The 21,076-nt window shown below is 42.9% G+C and overlaps 1 protein-coding gene and 1 long non-coding RNA gene across 2 annotated transcripts in view; one reads left to right on the forward strand and one right to left on the reverse strand.

Moving 5' to 3' along the window:
- The first annotated feature begins 1,107 nt into the window (after positions 1–1,107).
- LOC147372846 (uncharacterized) lies at positions 1,108–18,810 on the forward strand. Its single transcript, XR_015164327.1, has 2 exons — positions 1,108–1,190; positions 18,557–18,810. It is a non-coding gene; the product is annotated as an uncharacterized LOC147372846 (long non-coding RNA).
- The window catches only part of LOC147372847 (antigen WC1.1), a 64,812-nt gene continuing 58,556 nt past the window's right edge, over positions 14,821–21,076 (reverse strand). Inside the window, exons 14-20 of the mRNA XM_086402116.1 lie at positions 20,934–20,975; positions 20,531–20,845; positions 20,244–20,276; positions 19,560–19,697; positions 19,085–19,174; positions 18,077–18,214; positions 14,821–15,108 (exon numbers count right to left, since the gene is read on the reverse strand). Of these exons, the coding sequence (XP_086258242.1) occupies positions 14,963–15,108; positions 18,077–18,214; positions 19,085–19,174; positions 19,560–19,697; positions 20,244–20,276; positions 20,531–20,845; positions 20,934–20,975 (902 nt within the window). The 3' untranslated portion in view covers positions 14,821–14,962. The remainder of the gene's footprint in view (positions 15,109–18,076; positions 18,215–19,084; positions 19,175–19,559; positions 19,698–20,243; positions 20,277–20,530; positions 20,846–20,933; positions 20,976–21,076) is intronic.

Here is a 21,076-nt window from a genome sequence, read left to right on the forward strand (position 1 = left end):
GTGGCACTGAATTGGCCTCATTCACTCCTCCATAGTGCAACACCAGATACCCAGAGACAAGAGCAGATCAAAGCTAAGAAATCAAAGACAAGCAGATTCTAAGTGGAGAGCATGCAGACAAAGGGTATTCCTTGCTGCTGTCGGAAAGAAGCCCTCCCACCCCAGGCACCACCTGTGGGAGGAGAGACAAGAAGATGCCTCCTGAAAGAGAGGAAAACCAGTCTCAGCAGGGAGCTTGAACTAGAAATGACAAGACAGTTATTACCATGAACCCAAGCTAAGTTGAGGGATAAATTTTAAATGGGAGAGTCTGTGTGAACTTCATGGAAATTTCAGTCCACACAAACATCCCTTGCTAGTGCACAAGATGAAATCGGTGATAAATATAGAGAATACTACATTTATGTATATTTCAGTTCTAGAGGACACACTTTTAAGCCCATTACAGAAAGAAAATTCATAAATCTTCTCTTGTTTTTAAAAGCACAGAGTTGTCACCTCTGTGAACTCTTTTTATTTCCTCCAGCTCAAAATTACTGCTGTGTTTATTTAATCTGTAAAACCTTGCTCACTGTCTCTAAAGTGGGGGCTTCTTGAGAGGAAGTATTGTGTCTTACTCTTCAATATCTCTTCAAAGTCAAGTAAAGACACATAGACAGAGCTTAACAAATAGTGGATAAAGAAAGAAATGAATGAATAAACAAATGCTGAAAATCACCCTGCAGTTAGTGATACTGAGTGGGGAGGGTGGTGGGGACATGGGAGACACGAATCTGACTACTCCCACTCAGCACAGACAGAAGTGGAGTAAGGAGCCAGAGACACATCAGACAAAGGAACCAGATACAGAAGGCCTTCTTCAAATCCCATTCTGTGGACGGTCTAATGACATTTAATTTCTGCACAAAATTGTACCTCAGAAACTTCACCAAGGCAAGAAAACAACTGACAGCATTGCTACCAAGGATGTGGCATCAATAGTAATATTCATCAAATAGCTGTTTTTCTATCTCCCAGTGACTCATTCTGGCCAATGAAACGTGGGTGTTGTCACCTGTGTCACTTCTGAGTAGAGGCATGAAAACCCCATGCGACTCTCTGGTTTCTCTCTTTCCTGCCCCAGAAGCTGCATGTTCCACATGGTACACGTGTAAGCTAGTGGAGCCTCACTGACCACAGCACGTTGGCAGGTTGGTAATGAATGTGTGTATGCATGTGTGTGTTCCTTCTGAGATTTGGGAGTCAGTTGTTCCAGCATCAGAACAGAGCCTATTCTGAAGACTTGAAAGGAAGACAAAATCTGTCACATAAAGCAGGTACTTTTCTGGATCTCCTCTTCCTTCTGTGTCTTCATCCCAAGCTGCTCCCTCAGGTCTCAACTTGATTCCTCTTTGGGGCTTGGTTGATTCCTAGTCACCATCACTGATTGACCAACAACTAGACCTAAACTTCTGCTTAAGAGCATCCACACCTGGTGCAGCTCCTCCTCCCTTTACATCAGTCTGTGCTGACCGTTGTGCTTCCATTTCCCAATCTTTGTCTCTGAGCATCTTGACCTTCATCCTTAAACAGCTCTCCTTTGCTCTGAGTTAGTCAGTTCATCATCTTTCATCTTATTTTTACATTCCACCAATCCTGTACTAATGAAAAAGCAGCATGTACTTTCCAAACCTCTTCTGTTTCTTCTTGATTTCCGGAACAAATCTGATTCCTGGATTTAGTTCTTCATGTAGTTAATTAAATTCTTCACCTTTGGGTAAGAAATAATTTTGCTGAATTTTTTTTTCCCTCACCTGAAGAAAATGGCACATTCAAAACCTATCTCCTTGTGACCATGTAACCGAAAGGTATGTGTGAGGGGTCCAGCTGCTAACCACTAAAAAGCCAGCATACAGGCCAGGTTGGTGGAAAGGAAAGTTTGTTTTATTCCAGATGCCAGCAACTGGCAGGGAGGGTGGTGGACATCTGTACAAGAGCCGACTCCGCCCACCCCATGACAAGAAGAGGGTGAGAGCTTCTATAGACAGAGCCGGGGTGGGGGGAGGTTATATGCAGAAACAGCACACTCATCTCTAACAATCATCTTCAAATTGGTCATCAGTGGTCTGATTAGCATCATCTTGGTGGTTTTCAGTTCAGTTCAGTCGCTCAGTCGAGTCCGACTCTTTGCGACCCCATGGGCTGCAGCACACCAGGCTTCCCTGTCCATCACTAACTCCTGGAATTTGCTCAAACTCATGTCCATTGAGTCGGTGATGCCATCCAAAACATCCACTGGTTGTTTTAGGTACAGTTGATCTTTAGTGCTTGGGTGTACTTGTTCCCATGTCTTTGTGGTCAGTTCTCAGAATTGTGGATGCTCAAGTCCTGGATACAGTGTGGTCATCATGTAGTTCACTGCTCCGCCTGGTGTTTTGTGTCTATAAGACAGCTCACAGGACATGGCTCAGAATATCATCTATAACCGTTGAGAAAGAACTAAAGGTCCTTGACTGTGCTTAATGACTACATTATTAATACTTAGTCTCCTCTGACTGTTTTCCTTTGTTTCCACGTTTCTCACTTCTCCAATTAAACGTATTCTTTGACTAACGTTTTCCACAGGCAAAAGGCAGGCAGAAGACACGGTGAGGGGGCAAGGATCATAGAGTCCTCTCTGCTTCAACAACAGCCCTAGGGCTCCCCTCAGGATTTGGAAGGGGCTGGTGCAAGGAAAGGCTCTGAAGAACACGTTTCATCAACTTCACGATTAACCCACCTCTGCTCAGAGCTGATGTAATTACCAACTGCAGAGCTATTGAGTTCTTGTGGGTGGTGATTCTTAAACCACTGCAACCTAAGGTTAGTGCCTCTGGGGTGGCACTCAGAGTTCAAAGCCTGAGTGATTGCTCAGACTCAAAGTCTATGAACTGAGGCTCTATTCCATGTGGAGCTTTGGTGCAGATGAGTTCTGCCCGCAGACCAGCCTCAGAACACTGGAAATACAGCAAAATATGTTCCTCCTTTAACATGAAAGACTCTGTGAACAGATCTCTTTTTCTTGTCATCGAATGCTTCCCAATCTGGACATGCTAACCAAGGCTCCTACAGTCTTCAGGCATTGTCTGAGGCCTTGCCAGGGCCCAGGATTGGAGTGAGGCCTATGCCTGTGTATAAGCTCTATATTTTCCCTCTCTATAACTTCACAGATGCTCAGCTAATATTTATTGAATGGCTGAATGGCACTGTACTAAATATTGAAGATAAGTTGTCTTAAATATAAAGAAATGTTTCTGAGAACATCATTTAGCTAATATTTTTGTTTTAAAGGCAAATGTTTATGGCAATTAGCAAGGCAGAATTTGATTTTCAAAAACAAGCAGCTATCACCAACAAATATGTCACAACGAACACTGCAAATCTCTATCTCTAAGGATACACAAGGCAAACCACAAAGTACCTACATGCGGCTTCTTAATAAGTCTTAATCAAACACAACTGAGGAGACAGGATATTCATATGGTTTATCATTGACAGTTTTTTCATTAAAACCACATAGCAATATCACAGGAAGAAAATTTGCGATTAAAAAAGTACAGCTGCACCATCAATATGACATAAGGAAGGAGATAAGGTGCCAAAAGACTTCTTTGGCTTAAAATAACAGACAGCTTAATTAGTGTTTCACTTTTCGAAGGAGAGTCCTCTTCAGCTGATCTTGAAAGATGATGTGGAGACCAGGACAACTCAACTGTTGTGCACAACAGTTAGAATTGTGAACTGATAATTTTGGATACTGTTGCTCTTTGAGTCCCTTCTTGTTACTTTTTGTGAATCTACTGTAGATTTTTACATTTCTGTTGCCACATGGCTCACATAAAACATCTTAGAGGGACAACAGTAAATACTACACTGATAACAAATTAATTCCAATGACATGCAAAAGCTCTACCTTTTTATCCCCTTCTACGCATTTTGTTTTGGATGTCACAATTTACCTCTCTCTACCACAGGAATGGAAAAGGTCAGTTTTCATTCCAATCCCAAAGAAAGGCAATGCCAAAGAATGCTCAAACTACCGCACAATTGCACTCATCTCACACGCTAGTAAAGTAATGCTCAAAATTCTCCAAGCCAGGCTTCAGCAATACGTGAACCGTGAACTTCCTGATGTTCAAGCTGGTTTTAGAAAAGGCAGAGGAACCAGAGATCAAATTGCCAACATCCGCTGGATCATAGAAAAAGCAAGAGAGTTCCAGAAAAACATCAATTTCTGCTTTATTGACTATGCCAAAGCCTTTGACTGTGTGGATCACAATAAACTGTGGAAAATTCTGAAAGAGATGGGAATACCAGACCACTTGATCTGCCGATCTGCCTCCTGAGAAATTTGTATGCAGGTCAGGAAGCAACAGTTAGAAATGGACATGGAACAACAGACTGGTTCCAAATAGGAACAGGAGTCAGTCAAGGCTGTATATTGTCACCCTGTTTATTTAACTTATATACAGAGTACATCATGAGAAACCCTGGACTGGAAGAAACACAAACTGGAATCAAGATTGCCAGGAGAAATATCAATAACCTCAGATATGCAGATGACATCACCCTTATGGCAAAAAGTGAAGAGGAACTCAAAAGCCTCTTGATGAAAGTGAAAGTGGAGAGTGAAAAAGTTGGCTTAAAGCTTAATATTCAGAAAATGAAGACCACGGCATCCGGTCCCACCACTTCATGGGAAACAGATGGGTAAACAGTGGAAACAGTGTCAGAGTTTATTTTTCTGGAGTTGAGCTGTAGGAGTTGCTTGTATATTTTTGAGATTAGTTGTTTGTCAGTTGCTTCATTTGCTATTATTTTCTCCCATTCTGAAGGCTGTCTTTTCACCTTGCTAACAGTTTCCTTTGTTGTGCAGAAGCTTTTAAGTTTAATTAGGTCCCATTTGTTTATTTTTGCTTTTATTTCCAATATTCTGGGAGGTGGGTCATAGAGGATCCTGCTGTGATGTATGTCAGAGACTGTTTTGCCTATGTTCTCCTCTAGGAGTTTTATAGTTTCTGGTCTTACATTGAGATCTTTAATCCATTTTGAGTTTATTTTTGTGTATGGTGTTAGAAAGTGTTCTAGTTTCATTCTTTTATAAGTAGTTGACCAGTTTTCCCAGCACCACTTGTTAAAGAGATTGTCTTTAATCCATTGTATATTCTTGCCTCCTTTGTCAAAGATAAGGTGACAATAGGTGCGTGGATTTATCTCTGGGCTTTCTATTTTGTTCCATTGATCAATATTTCTGTCTTTGTGCCAGTACCATACTGTCTTGATAACTGTGGCTTTGTAATAGAGCCTGAAGTCAGGTAGGTTGATTCCTCCAGTTCCATTCTTCTTTCTCAAGATAGCTTTGGCTATTCGAGCTTTTTTGTATTTCCATACAAATTGTGAAATTATTTGTTCTAGCTCTGTGAAGAATACTGTTGGAAGCTTGATAGGGATTGCATTGAATCTATAAATTGTTTTGGGTAGTATATTCATTTTCACTATATTGATTCCTCCAATCCATGAACATGGTATATTTCTCCTTCTATTAGTGTCCTCTTTGATTTCTTTCACCAGTGTTTTATAGTTTTCTATATATAGGTTTTTAGTTTCTTTAGGTAGGTATATTCCTAAGTATTTTATTCTTTCCATTGCAATGGTGAATGGAATTGTTTCCTTAATTTCTCTTTCTGTTTTCTCATTATTAGTGTATAGGGATGCCAGGGATTTCTGTGTGTTGATTTTATATCCTGCAACTTTACTATAATCATTGATTAGTTCTAGTAGTTTTCTGGTGGAGTCTTTAGGGTTTTCTATGTAGAGGATCATGTCATCTGCAAATAGTGAGAGTTTTACTTCTTCTTTTCCAATTTGGATTCCTTTTATTTCTTTTTCTGCTCTGATTGCTGTGGCCAAAACTTCCAAAACTATGTTGAATAGTAATGGTGAAAGTGGGCACCCTTGTCTTGTTCCTGACTTTAGAGGAAATGCTTTCAGTTTTTCACCATTGAGGATAATGTTTGCTGTGTGTTTCTCATATATAGCTTTTACTATGTTGAGGTATGTTCCTTCTATTCCTGCTTTCTGGAGAGTTTTTATCATAAATGGATGTTGAATTTTGTCAAAGGCTTTCTCTGCCTCTATTGAGATAATCATATGGTTTTTATTTGTCAATTTGTTAATGTGGTGTATTACATTGATTGATTTGCAGATATTGAAGAATCCTTGCATCCCTGGGATAAAGCCCACTTGGTCATGGTGTATTATCTTTTTAATGTGTTGTTGGATTCTGATTGCTAGAATTTTGTTAACGATTTTTGCATCTATGTTCATCAGTGATATTGGTCTGTAGTTTTCTTTTTTTGTGGGATCTTTGTCAGGTTTTGGTATAAGGGTGATAGTGGCATCATAGAATGAGTTTGGAAGGTTACCTTCCTCTGCAATTTTCTGGAAGAGTTTGAGCAGGATAGGTGTTCACTCTTCTCTAAATTTTTGGTAGAATTCAGCTGTGAAGCTGCTTGGACCTGGGCTTTTGTTTGCTGGAAGATTTTTGATCACAGTTTCAATTTCCGTGCTTGTGATGGGTCTGTTAAGATTTTCTATTTCTTCCTGGTCGAGTTTTGGAAAGTTGTACTTTTCTAAGAATTTGTCCATTTCTTCCACGTTGTCCATTTTATTGGCATATAATTGTTGATAGTAGTCTCTTATGATCCTTTGTATTTCTGTGTTTTCTATTGTGATCTCTCCATTTTCATTTCTAATTTTATTGATTTGATTTTTCTCCCTTTGTTTCTTGATGAGTCTGGCTAATGGTTTGTCAATTTTATTTATCCTTTCAAAGAACCAGCTTTTGGCTTTGTTGAGTTTTGCAATGGTCTCTTTTGTTTCTTTTGCATTTATTTCTGCCCTAATTTTTAAGATTTCTTTCCTTATACTGACCCTGTGGTTCTCCATTTCTTCCTTTTCTAGTTGCTTTAGGTGTAGGGTTAGGTTATTTATTTGAGTTTTATCTTGTTTCTTGAGGTGTGCCTGTATTGCTATGAACTTTCCCCTTAGGACTGCTTTTAAAGTGTCCCATAGGTTTTGGGTTGTCGTGTTTTCATTTTCATTCATTTCTACGCAAATTTTGATTTCTTTTTTGATTTCTTCTGTGATTTGTTGGTTATTCAGCAGCGTGTTGTTCAGCCTCCATATGTTGGAATTTTTAATAGTTTTTCTCCTGTAATTGAGATCTAATCTTACTGCATTGTGGTCAGAAAAGATGCTTGGAATGATTTCAATTTTTTTGAATTTACCAAGGCTAGATTTATGGCCCAGGATGTGATCTACCCTGGAGAAGGTTCCATGTGTGCTTGAGAAAAAGGTGAAATTCATTGTTTTGGGATGAAATGTCCTATAGATATCAATTAGGTCTAACTGGTCTATTGTATCGTTTAAAGTTTGTGTTTCCTTGTTAATTTTCTGTTTAGTTGATCTATCCATAGGTGTGAATGGGGTATTAAAGTCTCCCACTATTACTGTGTTATTGTTAATTTCTCCTTTCATACTTGTTAGCATTTGTCTTACATATAGTGGCGCTCCCGTGTTGGGTGCATATATATTTTAATTGTTATATCTTCTTCTTGGATTGATCCTTTGATCATTATGTAGTGACCATCTTTGTCTCTTTTCACAGCCTTTGTTTTTAAGTCTATTTTATCTGATATAAGTATTGCTACTCCTGCTTTCTTTTGGTCCCTATGTGCATGGAAAATCTTTTTCCAGCCCTTCACTTTCAGTCTGTATGTGTCCCCTGTTTTGAGGTGGGTCTCTTGTAGACAACATATGTAGGGGTCTTGTTTTTGTATCCATTCACCCAGTCTTTGTCTTTTGGTTGGGGCATTCAACCCATTTATGTTTAAGGTAATTACTGATAAGTCTGATCCCATTGCCATTTATTTTATTGTTTTGGGTTCGATTTTATACACCATTTTTGTGTTTCCTGTCTAGAGAATATTCTTTAGTATTTGTTGGAGAGCTGATTTGGTGGTGCTGAATTCTCTCAGCTTTTGCTTGTCTGAAAAGCTTTTGATTTCTCCTTCATATTTGAATGAGATCCTTGCTGGGTACAATAATCTAGGCTGTAGGTTATTTTCTTTCATCACTTTAAGTATGTCTTGCCATTCCCTCCTGGCTTGAGTTTCTATTGAAAGATCAGCTGTTCTCCTTATGGGAATTCCCTTGTGTGTTATTTGTTGTTTTTCCCTTGCCGCTTTTAATACTTGTTCTTTGTGTTTGATCTTTGTTAATTTGATTAATATGTGTCTTGGGGTGTTTCGCCTTGGGTTTATCCTGTTCGGGACTCTCTGGGTTTCTTGGACTTGGGTGATTATTTCCTTCCCCATTTTAGGGAAGTCTTCAACTATTATCTCTTCAAGTATTTTCTCATGGTCTTTCTTTTTGTCTTCTTCTTCTGGGACCCCTATAATTCGAATGTTGTAGTGTTTAATATTGTCCTGGAGGTCTCTGAGATTGTCCTCATTTCTTTTAATTCGTTTTTCTTTTATCCTCTCTGATTCATTTATTTCTACCATTCTATCTTTTATCTCACTTAACCTATCTTCTGCCTCTGTTATTCTACTATTTGTTGCCTCCAGAGTGTTTTTGATTTCATTTATTGCATTATTCATTATATATTGACTCTCTTTTATTTCTTCTAGGCCCTTGTTAAACCTTTCTTGCATCTTCTCAATCTTTGTCTCCAAGCTATTTATCTGTGATTCCATTTTGATTTCAAGATTTTGGATCAATTTCACTATCATTATTTGGAATTCTTTATCAGGTAGATTCCCTATCTCTTCCTCTTTTGTTTGGTTTGGTGGGCATTTATCCTGTTCCTTTATCTGCTGGGTATTCCTCTGTCTCTGTATCTTGTTTAAATTGCTGAGTTTGGGGTGTCCTTTCTGTATTCTGGCAGTTTGTGGAGTTCTCTTTATTGTGGTGTTTCCTCGCTCTGTGTGGGTTTGTACAGGTGGCTTGTCAAGGTTTCTTGTTTAGGGAAGCTTGTGTCGGTGTTCTGGTGGGCGGAGCTGTATTTCTTCTCTCTGGAGTGCAATGAAGTGTCCAGTAATGAGTTATGGGATGTCTATGGTTTTGGGGTGACTTTGGGCTGCCTGTATCTTGGAGCTCAGGGTTGTATTCCTTGTTGCTGGAGAACTTGTTTGGTATGTCTTGCCCTGAAACTTGTTGGCCCTTGTGTGATGCTTGGTCTCAGTGCAGGTATGGAGGCATTTGATGAGCTCCTGTCAATTAATGTTCCTTGGAGTCAGGAGCTCCCTGGAGTCAGGATTTGGACTTAAGCCTCCTGCTTCCAGTTATCGGTCTTATTTTTACAGTAGTTTCAGAGCTTCTCCTTCTATACAGCACCATTGATAAAACATCTACGTTAAAGATGAAAAGTTTCTCTACCATGAGTGTCACCCAGAGAGGTTTGCAGGGTTACATGGAGAAGAGAAGAGGGAGGGGGGAGTTAGAGGTGACCTGAGTGAGATGAGGTGGAATCAATAGAGGAGAGAGTGGGCTATCCAGTAATCTCTTCCTTATGTGCACTCCACAACTGGACCACTCAGAGTTGTTCATGGAGTTATACAGAGAAGAGAAGAAGGAGGAAGGTGACAGAGGTGGCCAGGCGGATATAAGGGGGGAATGAAAAGGAGGGAGACAGATCCAGCCAGTAATCAGTTTCCTTCGTGTTCTCCACCGTCTGGAACACACAGAAATTCACAGAGTTGGGTAGAGTAGAGAGGGGTTAGGGAGGAGACACAGGCGACCTGGTGGACAAAAAGGAGAGTCCAAAGGGAGAGAGAGCAGTTAAGCCAGTAATCTCGCTCCCTAGTGAAAAATGGGTACTGAAGATTGGGTTCTTAAAGGTACCAAATTGGTAACAAATACATAAAAGCAAAAATTAAAAATCTAGAGTAGAGTTTGTAATTTCAAAAATACAATGTTAAAGAAAAGAAGAAGGAAAAGAAAGAGAGAAAAAACGAACAAACAAAAACAAACAAGGTCGCGAAAATTATAAAGAAAATATAGGTACAAAATTGACAGCTAATACCTAAAAAGCAAAGTTAAAAATCTAGAGTAGACTTTGGAATTTCAAAAATACAATGTTAAAAAAAGAAGAAGAAAAAGAAAGAGAGAGAGAAAAAAAAATACAAGAACAAAGTCACATAAATTATAAAGAAAATACAGGTACAAAATTGATAACAAATACCAAAAAGCATAAATTAAAAATCTAGAGTAGAGTTTGGAATTTCAGATAAACAATGTTATTTAAAAGAAGAAGAGAAATAAACAGAGAAAAAGAAAAAGAAAAAAGGGTCACAGAAATTATAAAAAAAAACTATAGGTACAAAATTTATAACAAATACCAAAAAGCTAAAATTGAAAATCCAGAGTAGAGTTTGGAATTTCAAAAGTACAATGTTAAAGAAAAGAAGGAAAAAAAAAAAAAAAACAAGGTCAAAAAAATTATAAAAAATATATATATGAAGTTTGCTTTAAAAAAAAAAGGGACTTTTTTTTTGCAAAGTAATCGGTTATAAAAGTGAAAATTAAAGGAATAATAAAGGACTTAAAAATTTTTTAATTAAAAAAATAAAATAAAAAGAAAGAAAGAATGATCGTAAAAATAGTAAAAATATATCTAGGACTTTCTCCGGTTTTGTTGTGAGTATTGCAGGTTCAGTTCACTTTTGGCTAGTTCCTTGGTCTGACATATTTCTCAAGATCTATAGGCCCCTTCCTATGTAGTTGGCACTAACCACAGGGTTTTAATCTATTGCCTGTAGCTTCCAAGTCGGTTCCCTCTCTTATAGCTTCTTCTGTTTGCTGTTCTCTTCAGTGTCTGGTTTCCGCCCTGACACAAAGGGGACGGTGGAGGACACTTTTTTTTTTTTAATTTTAGGCTCACTTGTTCAGTCGCGCTGAGGGGAGGTAGGGAGGGATGCTGCAAACAAATAACACTGGCATGTGCTCGCAGTGCCTTAGCCACACTGGGTCTGCCCCCCGTTCACGGTGCGTGTAGCCTCCCTGCCCACGCTGCTCAGGCTCTAGGTTGCTCCACCAGGAACCATCCGTGGCCGGCCCTGGGCTGCCTGTACTTGCCAGGTCCAAGCCACTCAGGTTCAGGCACTCGGGTAGTCCTCAGAGGTGCAGACTCTCAGTTGGGCCTGCGTTTTGTGCCCTTCCCAGATCCGAGCAGCTCAGGTGATGAGGTGTTTGGCGCGCGCGATTGTTGCGACTTATCGCCTCCCCGCCGCTCGGTTATCTAGGTGTGCACTGGCGCACCTTCTCAGGCAGATGTTAACCGTCCAGACCCCCAAGAAGTTTTAGTTAGCAAAGAAGCCTGCTTACAGTTTTATAGATAAAGTCTCTCTGGGGCTGCGATTGTCCCCTTCCGGCTCTGGCTGCCTATCACCGGAGGGGGATGGTCTGCCGCCGGCGGCCTGGTGGTGTCTTAGGTTAGGGCTGGCTTTTTGCGTGGTAGATATCCTGCAGTCTGGTTTGTTAGCCCAAATTATTTCGCTCAGATAGCGCTCGGGGTATTCAGGCCAGATCCTTGCGATGCAGCCCGCGCCGCGCCTCCCTGCCCAGCCCCCGCTTGCTAATGGCAGATGCAGGCATCTGCGCTGCTTCTTCGCTGGGGGAGTTACTGTAGGGCTCACAACGTGCGGGTTTTAATTGTTTATTTATTTTTCCTCCCTGTTATGTTGCACTCTGTGCTTCCAAGGCTCGGCACAGATTCGGCAGTGAGAAGGTTTCCTGGTGTTTGGAAACTTCTCTCTTTTTAAGACTCCCTTCCCAGGATGGAACTCTGTCCCTACCTCTTTTGTCTCTTTTTTTGTCTTTTATATTTTTTCCTACCTCCTTTCGAAGACTTGGGTTGCTTTTCTGGGTGCCTGATGTCCTCTGCCGGCATTCAGAAGTTGTTTTCTGGAACTAACTCGGCGTTTAAATGTTCTTTTGATGAATTTGTGGGGGAGAAAATGTTCTCCCCGTCCTACTCTTCCGCCATCTTAGCTCCTCCTCTCATTGTAGTCTTAAGCAACTGATCCAACCAGTCCATCCTAAAGGAAATCAGTCCTGAGTATTCATTGGAATGACTGATGCTGAAGCTGAAACTCCAATATTTTGACAACCTGATGTGAAGAACTGATGTGAAGAACTCATTAGTAAAGATCCTAAGGTTGTGAAAGATTCGGGGCAGGAGGAAAGGGGAACGACAGGAGATGAAACTGTTTGATGATGGCATCACTGACTCAATGGACATGAGTTTGGACAAGCTGTAGGAGTTGGTGATGGACAGGGAAGCCTGGCGTGCTGCGGTCCCTGGGGTCGCAAAGAGTCGGACACAACTGAACCACTGAACTGAACTGAATCTTAAGCAACTGAATCTCTGTTTGGTTCATTTTTCTGTTTTCTTCCTTGTGTTATTCTCTTTGCCTCACTGCAGAGCTTGAGGGACCTCAGTTCCCCTACTGGGATTGAATCCAGACAACAGCAGCAAATGCATCAAATCCTAACCACTAAACCATCAGCAAAACTCCCTGTTTACTTCCTTTTTTATGATTTCTATCTCTGTTAAAAAAAAAAAAAATCTGAATTTATTCTGTGAAGTAACACCCTAGCTCAACAATTACTGAGCCCTAGCTCAATAATTACTGGGCCTGAGCTCTAGGACCCACAAATCACAAATAGGAGGTGATGCTGCAACCCCGGAAGCCTGGGTGCCTAGAACCTGTTCACAATAAGAGAAGCCCATGCATAGAGAAACCTGCTGCCCACAAAAAAGAGTAGTGCCTGCTTGCTGCATTTGGAGAAAGCCCATGTGCAGCAACAAAGACTCATGAAACCGAAAATTAAAAATAATAATAATGATGAGAAATTTTTTTAAATCTTATTTTCTTCTTATATTGTCTTCCTGAATTTAATTGTTTATCTGTGTTTTTTGGAGTTCACTGAGCTTCTTTGTGTGTCTGCCTTATTTCATCATATGTCTTCTATTTCATCACTTCCCAAGTGAATAGCCATGTGAGCTGCCCTGGAAGAAGCCCTGGGCATCTTCCCATCCCCAAGCACAGCCGCGAACTATGAAGACTGCAAGCATGAGTGTAGGTTGGAGTCCTAGAAACCATCCCGAGTCATCAACCAAGTAACTGGGTGGGTCCAGCTCACAACCAGGCCAGCACTCTCAGGTTTTTTATTAGTTCAGCAGCTTCTCCACATGTCCACAATGGAATTGGCTGGGGGTGGGGGTGGGGGGGCAGGGAGGGTTGCAGGGGTAGTGCTGTGTAAACGTAATCTTTACTTTGTCACTTCTTCATGCCAGCTCTGTCTACACTGAGGAGTCACAGCAGGATCACAATTACATTTTCAGTTCAGTTCAGTCGCTCAGTCGTGTGCCACTCTTTGTGACCCCATGAATCACAGCACGCCAGGCCTCCCTGTCCATCACCAACTCCCAGAGTTCACCCAAACTCATGTCCATCAAGTCGGTGATTTCATCCAGCCATCTCATCCTCTGTCGTCCCCTTCTCCTCCTGCCCCCAATCATTCCCAGCAAAAGGGTCTTTTCCAATGAGTCAACTCTTCCCATGAGGTGGCCAAAATATTGGAGTTTCAGCTTTAGCATCAGTCCTTCCAATGAACACCCAGGACTGATCTCCTTTAAGAGGGACTGGTTGGATCTCCTTGCAGTCCAAGGGACTCTCAAGAGTCTTCTCCAACACCACAGTTCAAAACCATAGCCTTGACTAGATGGACCTTTGTTGGCAAAGTAATGTCTCTGCTTTTGAATATGCTGTCTAGGTTGGTCATAACTTTCCTTCCAAGGAGTAAGCGTCTTTTAATTTCATGGCTGCAGTCACCATCTTCAGTGATTTTGGAGCCCAAAAAAATAAAGTCTGACACTGTTTAAGCAATCTTGAAACATCTGAAAAATAGATGTTTTCAAAGAAGCCCCTGGTCTGAAATTCTTCCTCTAAGAGATCAGTCATGTCAGATGCTTCCATCCATATCTCTGAAACATAAAGAGCCAAATGTTCTTATCTTTCTATCTACATCTATTCTTCTGGATCCCCTCTGCCTAGGTCTCCACTTTCTTGCCTTCTTGTCCCATCTGAATACAGGGTGCGGGTGAGCACCAATTTGCCTTCCATCAACTTGAAGATATATATGAACTGATATAATTCACTTAGAAGGAGAGATCCTTGGAGAGACAAGAAATAGCAGCATCCTAAAGAAATGGTAGGAAGAGATGGAAAAGAAAGAATGGATTTATAAGGATTGGATAATCAAATAGACATGGGAGATGAGCAAAGAGGTGTCTGTATCCACTAAAGGAATAAATGAGAGATGAAAAAGGAAGAGGTAGTTATGTAAAGTTAGAGTTTTAATTGGCCTCTGAATATTGAGGCAGGATAAGGAAAGCTCTATCCATTCTCTCCCACCAGCCAACCTTCCACTTTGAAACTCATACCCAGTCTGGTGTCCAAGAACAAGTTACAAACTGGTGATGTGACATCTCAGAGGTGTTTAGAACTATTTTGTTTTGTTTTCTTTTTCCATGAGTTCATCTTGTTAGGAAGAAGTATGTGAATATAGACCAAGTTTCATCCTTAAGAGTGACCTGGAGCACTTGTGTGCATGCCCTCATTAGCCTCTAGGACAAGTGAGAAAGCAGGTCAGCTCACTCATCTTTCATTTCCTTTGAGAAAGATGGCATTTGAGGACTATCCTCTAAAAGCGTTTGACATGGAGCTTGCTAAATTAACAGCACAGCAAAAAGTTAATTTATTAAGAATATTTCATTTTGAGCAATTTTCATATGGCACAATTACAGGTCAGCACTACTCTACTGAAATACAGGCAGTTAGAATATCTGAGGCTTCACCTCATATTTAATACAGCATCACGAGAAAGTCACTGGGGATGTTCCCAGGGCACTGAGTTCAACATCATCATACCCAGCATCCCCTTTCTTCCCCTGGAGCAGCCAGAAGCTCTCTTCTCCTTCCCCAGGATTAGCTGCCTCTCTGGAGAAGTTCAGGAAAGAGCCTGAAGTAGAAAAGAGAAGTTTGATTAGAACTGAGATGAAGATGAGACAGAACCCTCTGGTGTAAGGGAGACAAGCACGTGGTTATAACAAAGCATCCCTGGGGCCCAGGTTGGGGAGGGAGGCTCAGGTTATTTCACATGAGTTCCAGTGAGGATGGATCCCAGCTGTCCTCTCAGATCCAGTGCATGTGGTCTCCTGGGCCTCAGTGTTGGGGAAATCCTGCATCACAGGAGACCTCTGCTCAGGAGTTCTGGGAGACCTGCTTCCAGGCAACACAATACCAAGGAGATGCCCAGCAACGGTAAGAATCATAAAAAGGAATTTAAATGTTCTCCTTTCACAGGTGATAGATGCAAATTCACAATTAGAGGGAGACTGGAGACAGGAAAAATCTGAATTCCTCACTCACAACCCAAGTCTGCTCTTAGTTGACTTGACTCCTGTCCCCAAATGTCCACAAATAGTATCACAGGTGTACCCAGAGATATCTCCTCCCCAGAAACTACACAGGCCCTCAGATGGAGAAATACTCTTTTCTAGAGAATGAGGGTCTTCTTGCAGCTACTGAAATATTAGTTTATTGTGATACACTCAGTCAAAGGCTTTGGCATAGTTAATAAAGCAGAAATAGATGCTTCTCTGGAACTCTCTTGTTTTTTCCATGATCCAGCGAATTTTGGCAATTTGATCTCTGGTTCCTTTGCCTTTTCTAAGTCCAGCTTGAACATTGAGAATTTTATGGTTCATGCCTTGTTGAAGCCTGGCTTAGAGAATTTTGAGCATTACTTTGCTAGAGTGTGAGAAGAGTGCAACTGTGCAGTAGTTTGAACATTCTTTGGCATCACCTTTCTTTGGGATTGGAATGAAAACTGACCTTTTCCAGTCCTATGGCTTGGAAAGATATTATTAAAACTGCTAAGTTTTCCAAATTTGCTGGCATATTGAGTGCAGCACTTTCACAGCATCGTCTTTTAGGATTTGAAAGAACTCAACTGGTATTCCATCACCTCCACTACCTTTGTTCAGAGTGATGCTTCCTAATGCCCCCTTGACTTCACATTCCAAGATATCTGGCTCTAGGTGAGTGATCACACCATCTGATTATCTGGGTCATGAAGACTTTTTTTGTATAGTTGTTCTGTGTGTTCTTGCCACCTCTTCTTAATATCTTCTGCTTCTGTTAGGTCCATATCATTTCTGTCCTTTATTGTACCCATCTTTGCATGAAATATTCCCTTGGTATCTGTAATTTTCTTGACCAGATCTCTAGTCTTTCCCATTCCATTGTTTTCCTCTGCTTCTTTGCATTGATCAGTGAGGAAGGCTTTCTTATATCCCCTTGCTATTCTTTGGAACTCTGTATTCAAATGGAGATATCTTTCCTTTTCTCCTTTGGTTTCACTTCTCGTCTTTTCTCAGCTATTTGTAAGGCCTCCTCAGACAACCATTTTGTCTTTTTGCATTTCTTTTTCTTGGGGATGGTCTTGATCCCTGCCTCCTGTACAATGTCACGAACCTCCGACCATAATTCATCAGGCACTCTGCCTATCAGATGTAATCCCCTGAATCTATTTCTCACTTCCACTGTATAATCATAAGGAATTGATTTAGGTCATACCTGAATGGTCTAGTGGGTTTCTCTACCTTCTTCAATTTAAGTCTGAATTTGACATAAGGAGTTCATGATCTGAGCCATAGTCAGCTCCCAGTCTTGTTTTGCTGACAGTATAGAGCATCTCCATCTTTGGCTGCAAAGAATATAATTAACCTGATTTCAGTACTGACCATCTGATGATGTCCACGTGTAGAGTGCTCTCTTGTGTTGTTGGAAGAGGGTGTTTTTTATGACCAGTGCGTTCTCTTGGCAAAACTCTATTAGCCTTTGCCTTGCCTCATTTTGTACTCCAGGGCCAAATTTGGCTGTTACTCCAGGTATCTCTTGATTTCCTACTTTTGCATTCCAGTCCCTTATAATCAAAAGGACCTCTTTTTTAGGTGATAGATCTAAAAGGTCATGTAGGTCTTCATAGAACAGCAACTTCAGCTTCTTCAACATTACTGATTCGGCATAGACCTGGATTACTGTGATACTGAATGGTTTGCCTTCATGTATGTGACCGTGCAAAGATATTATTAAAACACTTGTTCCACCTTTGAATTTGGTTTAGTTCAGTTCAGTCACTCAGTCATGCCTGACTCTCTGTGATCCCATGGACTGCGGCACACCAGGCTTCCCTGTCTATCACCAACACCCAGAGCTTGCTCAAACTCATATCCATCAAGTTGGTGATACCATCCAACCACCTCATCCTCTGTCATCTCCTTCTCCTCCTGCCTTCAATCTTTCCCAGCATCAGGGTCTTTTCTAAGGAGTCAGTTCTTCACATCAGGTGGCCAAGGTATTGGAGCTTCTACTTCAGCTCAGTCCTACCAATGAATATTCAAGATTGATTTCCTTTAATATGACTGGGTTGATCTCCTTGCCATCCAAGGCTCTCTAAAGAGTCTTCTCCAACACTACAGTTCAAAAGCATCAATTCTTCAGCGCTTAGCTTTCTTTTAAATATGCTCAATTAATCGATAAGTTTCTCTTTTGGCCATGACATAATGCTTGTCGGATCTTAGTTCCTTGACCAGGGTTGAACCTAGGCCCTAGCAGTGACAGTGCAGAATCCGAACCCGTGGACCACCAGGAAATTCCATAATCTATAAACCTTTATGCAAGTATATCACATACAAAGTGATAAGTTTATGTCACATTATGGAGACATAAATGCCAAAAGCAGAGTGATTCCTCACTCCTTGCAAGGAGTCTGACAGCATTAAATATGGCATATGGTCAAGATAATGCTACCAAATGTATGAGATTACCTATATTTTGAATCGCTAGTGAGGCTGGGCATTGAGGAGCACAAATTCACTCTTATCAGATAGAAAGATTGCAGGAGATCAACTGACCCCACTCACCTGTCTGAGAGGACCTCACCCCGTCCTCCTTCTCTGGGGGCACTTCCTCCTCATTCCCCTGAGAGGGAGAAGGAGTTCCAGGCACTGGTACTTCTTCAGCATCATCATAATTTTCATCAGGGACATCAGTCATCTGATCTGGGGGTTCCAAGAGCAGACAAGGGAGTGGATGAAACCACAGTAAGTGGGTTGGTCTGGGGAATATCTAAGATACCTTCTGACCCAGAGTTTCCGAGTTTCTGAATAGAGGCACCAGTCACTCCTTGTTTCAAAAGACTTTTTTTCTCTAAGACCACGTTTCATTTTGATGTGTCCATAGCCAAAACATGATATTACATATCTCAATATTTTCTGGTGGAAACTACATACCTCAAAGCAACTCTTCCACCATTGAGCATTGCTAAAGTACTTTGACAAACTGTGCTTTACAGATGTTATTTTTTTAAAAACATTGTGTGCCTGTTGTGATTCTGTACACAGAGAGACCAGTCCCAATGTGACACATCACAGAACAGCCAGAGAAGGAGAAGGACGAACCCCATCTGGACACAAGGGATGCCTCTGGTCCATCAAAGGAAAACCATTCCCCTTAAATCTCCTCTCTATGAGGGAAACTCTCCTCCCTAGAGCCCAGCCAAGGCAGGTCCACCTCTATTTCCTGGACTGGATCTGTAGTCACTGTTGTCCTCACCATCTCTGGTGTAATACAGCAGTTTAGTCAGTGAGAAATCTAACGGGAAGCCTCATGTGGAGCCAAACATCACACAGCACACAACATGACCCTCCCCACACCCACGGGACCTGTGTTAAGGCTGAGAAGGGACAGGCCTGGATTCTGCAGTGTAGACAGAGGCTGGGAGGTCACGGGGCTCTGAGAGGCCATCCTGCCTCTTTGGAGGAGCTGTCTCTGTGAGCCTGGGGCACACATGGGGTCTGCAGATGCTGAGAAGATGTGCACAGCCAGTGGGTGGTGACAACCAGAGATCCCAGGAGGGCAGAGACACTCACCTGGGCTGCCCAGACCTTCCTTCTGTGTCAGAAGGTAATCGAGCTCCTCATACACAGCTTCAGCAAGAGCATCTTCATAGCTGGATAAGGCTGAGAGATCCCCCAGCAGGTCAGAGAAGCTTTCCCAGATACCCTGATCCAGCCAGCCCACCTTCATCTCCCTAGCGCTCACATGGGGCTGCCAGGACCTCAGCATCATCTCCTACCCCATGCACCATGTCAGCACCTTCTCCCTCATCTGACCCTGATTACAGCTCAGTGCCAACTCTGTCTGGTCACACAGAAGAGGCCATGACTTATGAGAGTTCACACCCCAGTCCTAAGAACCTCTGTCTACTCAGCCCTTAGAGCTCAGCACGGAGCACATGGAGTCTACAACTCTGAACAGTACCTGGCCCAGGTTCCCCTCCTCATACCTGCCCCATCTCCTGCCTCCACACACTCTCCCTGGTCCCCAGTTCCCCCTGCAGCCCACCTCTGCGCTCTGCTCTCCATCTGAGTAGCTGAGTCACCAGGATGACGAGGACCAGGAAGAGAAGCGACCCCAGGATAAGGCAGAGAACCCCAGGCAGGGAGAAGATGCCAGGGAGAGAATTTGAGGTTGTTCTGGTCCCTAAGGAGAACAGGAAAAAGGGCTGGAGATAGTCTTGGGCACAGAGAAATCTCCTGTGTCAGCATTTTCAGGAGCTCCGGACAATGGCGTCTCAGCCTCATACTGTCAGGGCTCCTCCGGGTCTCGTCCTGAGACAAGTCAACTCCACTCTGGCCAGTGTGGCCCCGAGGCAGAGATGGGGATTGTCAGGGAGCTGCCCTGCCGAGACAGCCTCTCAGGACCCAGCTCATCCCTTCTCCTTGGGCTTCAGGAGACAGAGCATCAAACAGTCCAGGGACTTGCACCTCTCTGATGAGGAGAAACACTCAAGGGCAGGTGGGAAATCCTTAGATTCTACAACAAGGAAACCAGACTTCCTTGGACCCCGGGCATGAAAACATTTGACCCTGGACATCAAGGCAGGGGATTTCCCCAGTGTAATGCCCTGGCTCCTCCCCAACAGCCATGGCTCCTCAGACTCTTTCCTCTTCTGAGTTGTCAGAGGGCCCACAGAATAGGTGCCCAGTATTTGAGTATTCTCTCCTGCCCGTGGATGGATCACAGTACCTGCTGTGGTCGTGGGCAATGTTGTCCTTACACCTAAAGAGAAAAACAGTAGTGTGGGGAAGAAGAATTGGCCAGAATACAGGGCAACCCATTTTTCCCTCCTGAGCCTGAAATCACCCCTCTCAGTCTCCACAGCATCAATGTCCAGGCCTCCCAGCTCCCTCATCCTAGATCAGAGCCCCAGCACCCGGGATGTCTGAACACACACTCCCCACCACGCCCGGCCCAGCCCAGTGCCCCTGCGCTGCCCCAGGTCACCCAGGGCGGACCCCGAGCCCCTCACTCACCAGAGCACCTCACACCAGCATCCTCCTCGTGCTTGCAGTCGCTCTGCCCCCAGGGCTCCGCAACACAGTCCCACAGGGAGGACTCCCGGCCCCCGCACTGCACCTCGTCCAGCCAGATGCTCCCATTTCCAGGGCCAAATGCTGCAGACCGCACGGCTTCCAGGGCCTGGCCACAGCCCAGCTGCTGACACACCACCTCAGCCTCTGCCAGGCTCCAGGAGTCATCGCACACGGTGCCCCAGGAGCCGCTGTGCCACACCTCCACCCGCCCTGAGCACTCGCTGTCTCCTCCCCTGAGGCGGAGCTTCTCTCTGTCTGAAAAGGCAGCAGCCCCTCCTGTGACTGCCCTTATGGGACGAAGGAGCCCCTGGGAGCCACACGGAATGGGGCGGGGCCGACGTACCTGTGCAGGCGGCAGCAGTTGGACAGCTCTTGGGTCTTCTTCCTGCACACAACAGGAAAACAATGGATCAGGAATAGCTGAGGGTGTTCCTGTCCCCACATAAGATTATCTAAGGTCCATGGCTCAGTGCAAATGACATGTGA

This window comes from Bos grunniens, chromosome 5, assembly GCF_055505025.1.
Source record: "Bos grunniens cultivar Pamir isolate PY7600 chromosome 5, Bosgru_T2T1.0, whole genome shotgun sequence".
NCBI classification, from domain to species: Eukaryota; Metazoa; Chordata; class Mammalia; order Artiodactyla; family Bovidae; genus Bos; species Bos grunniens.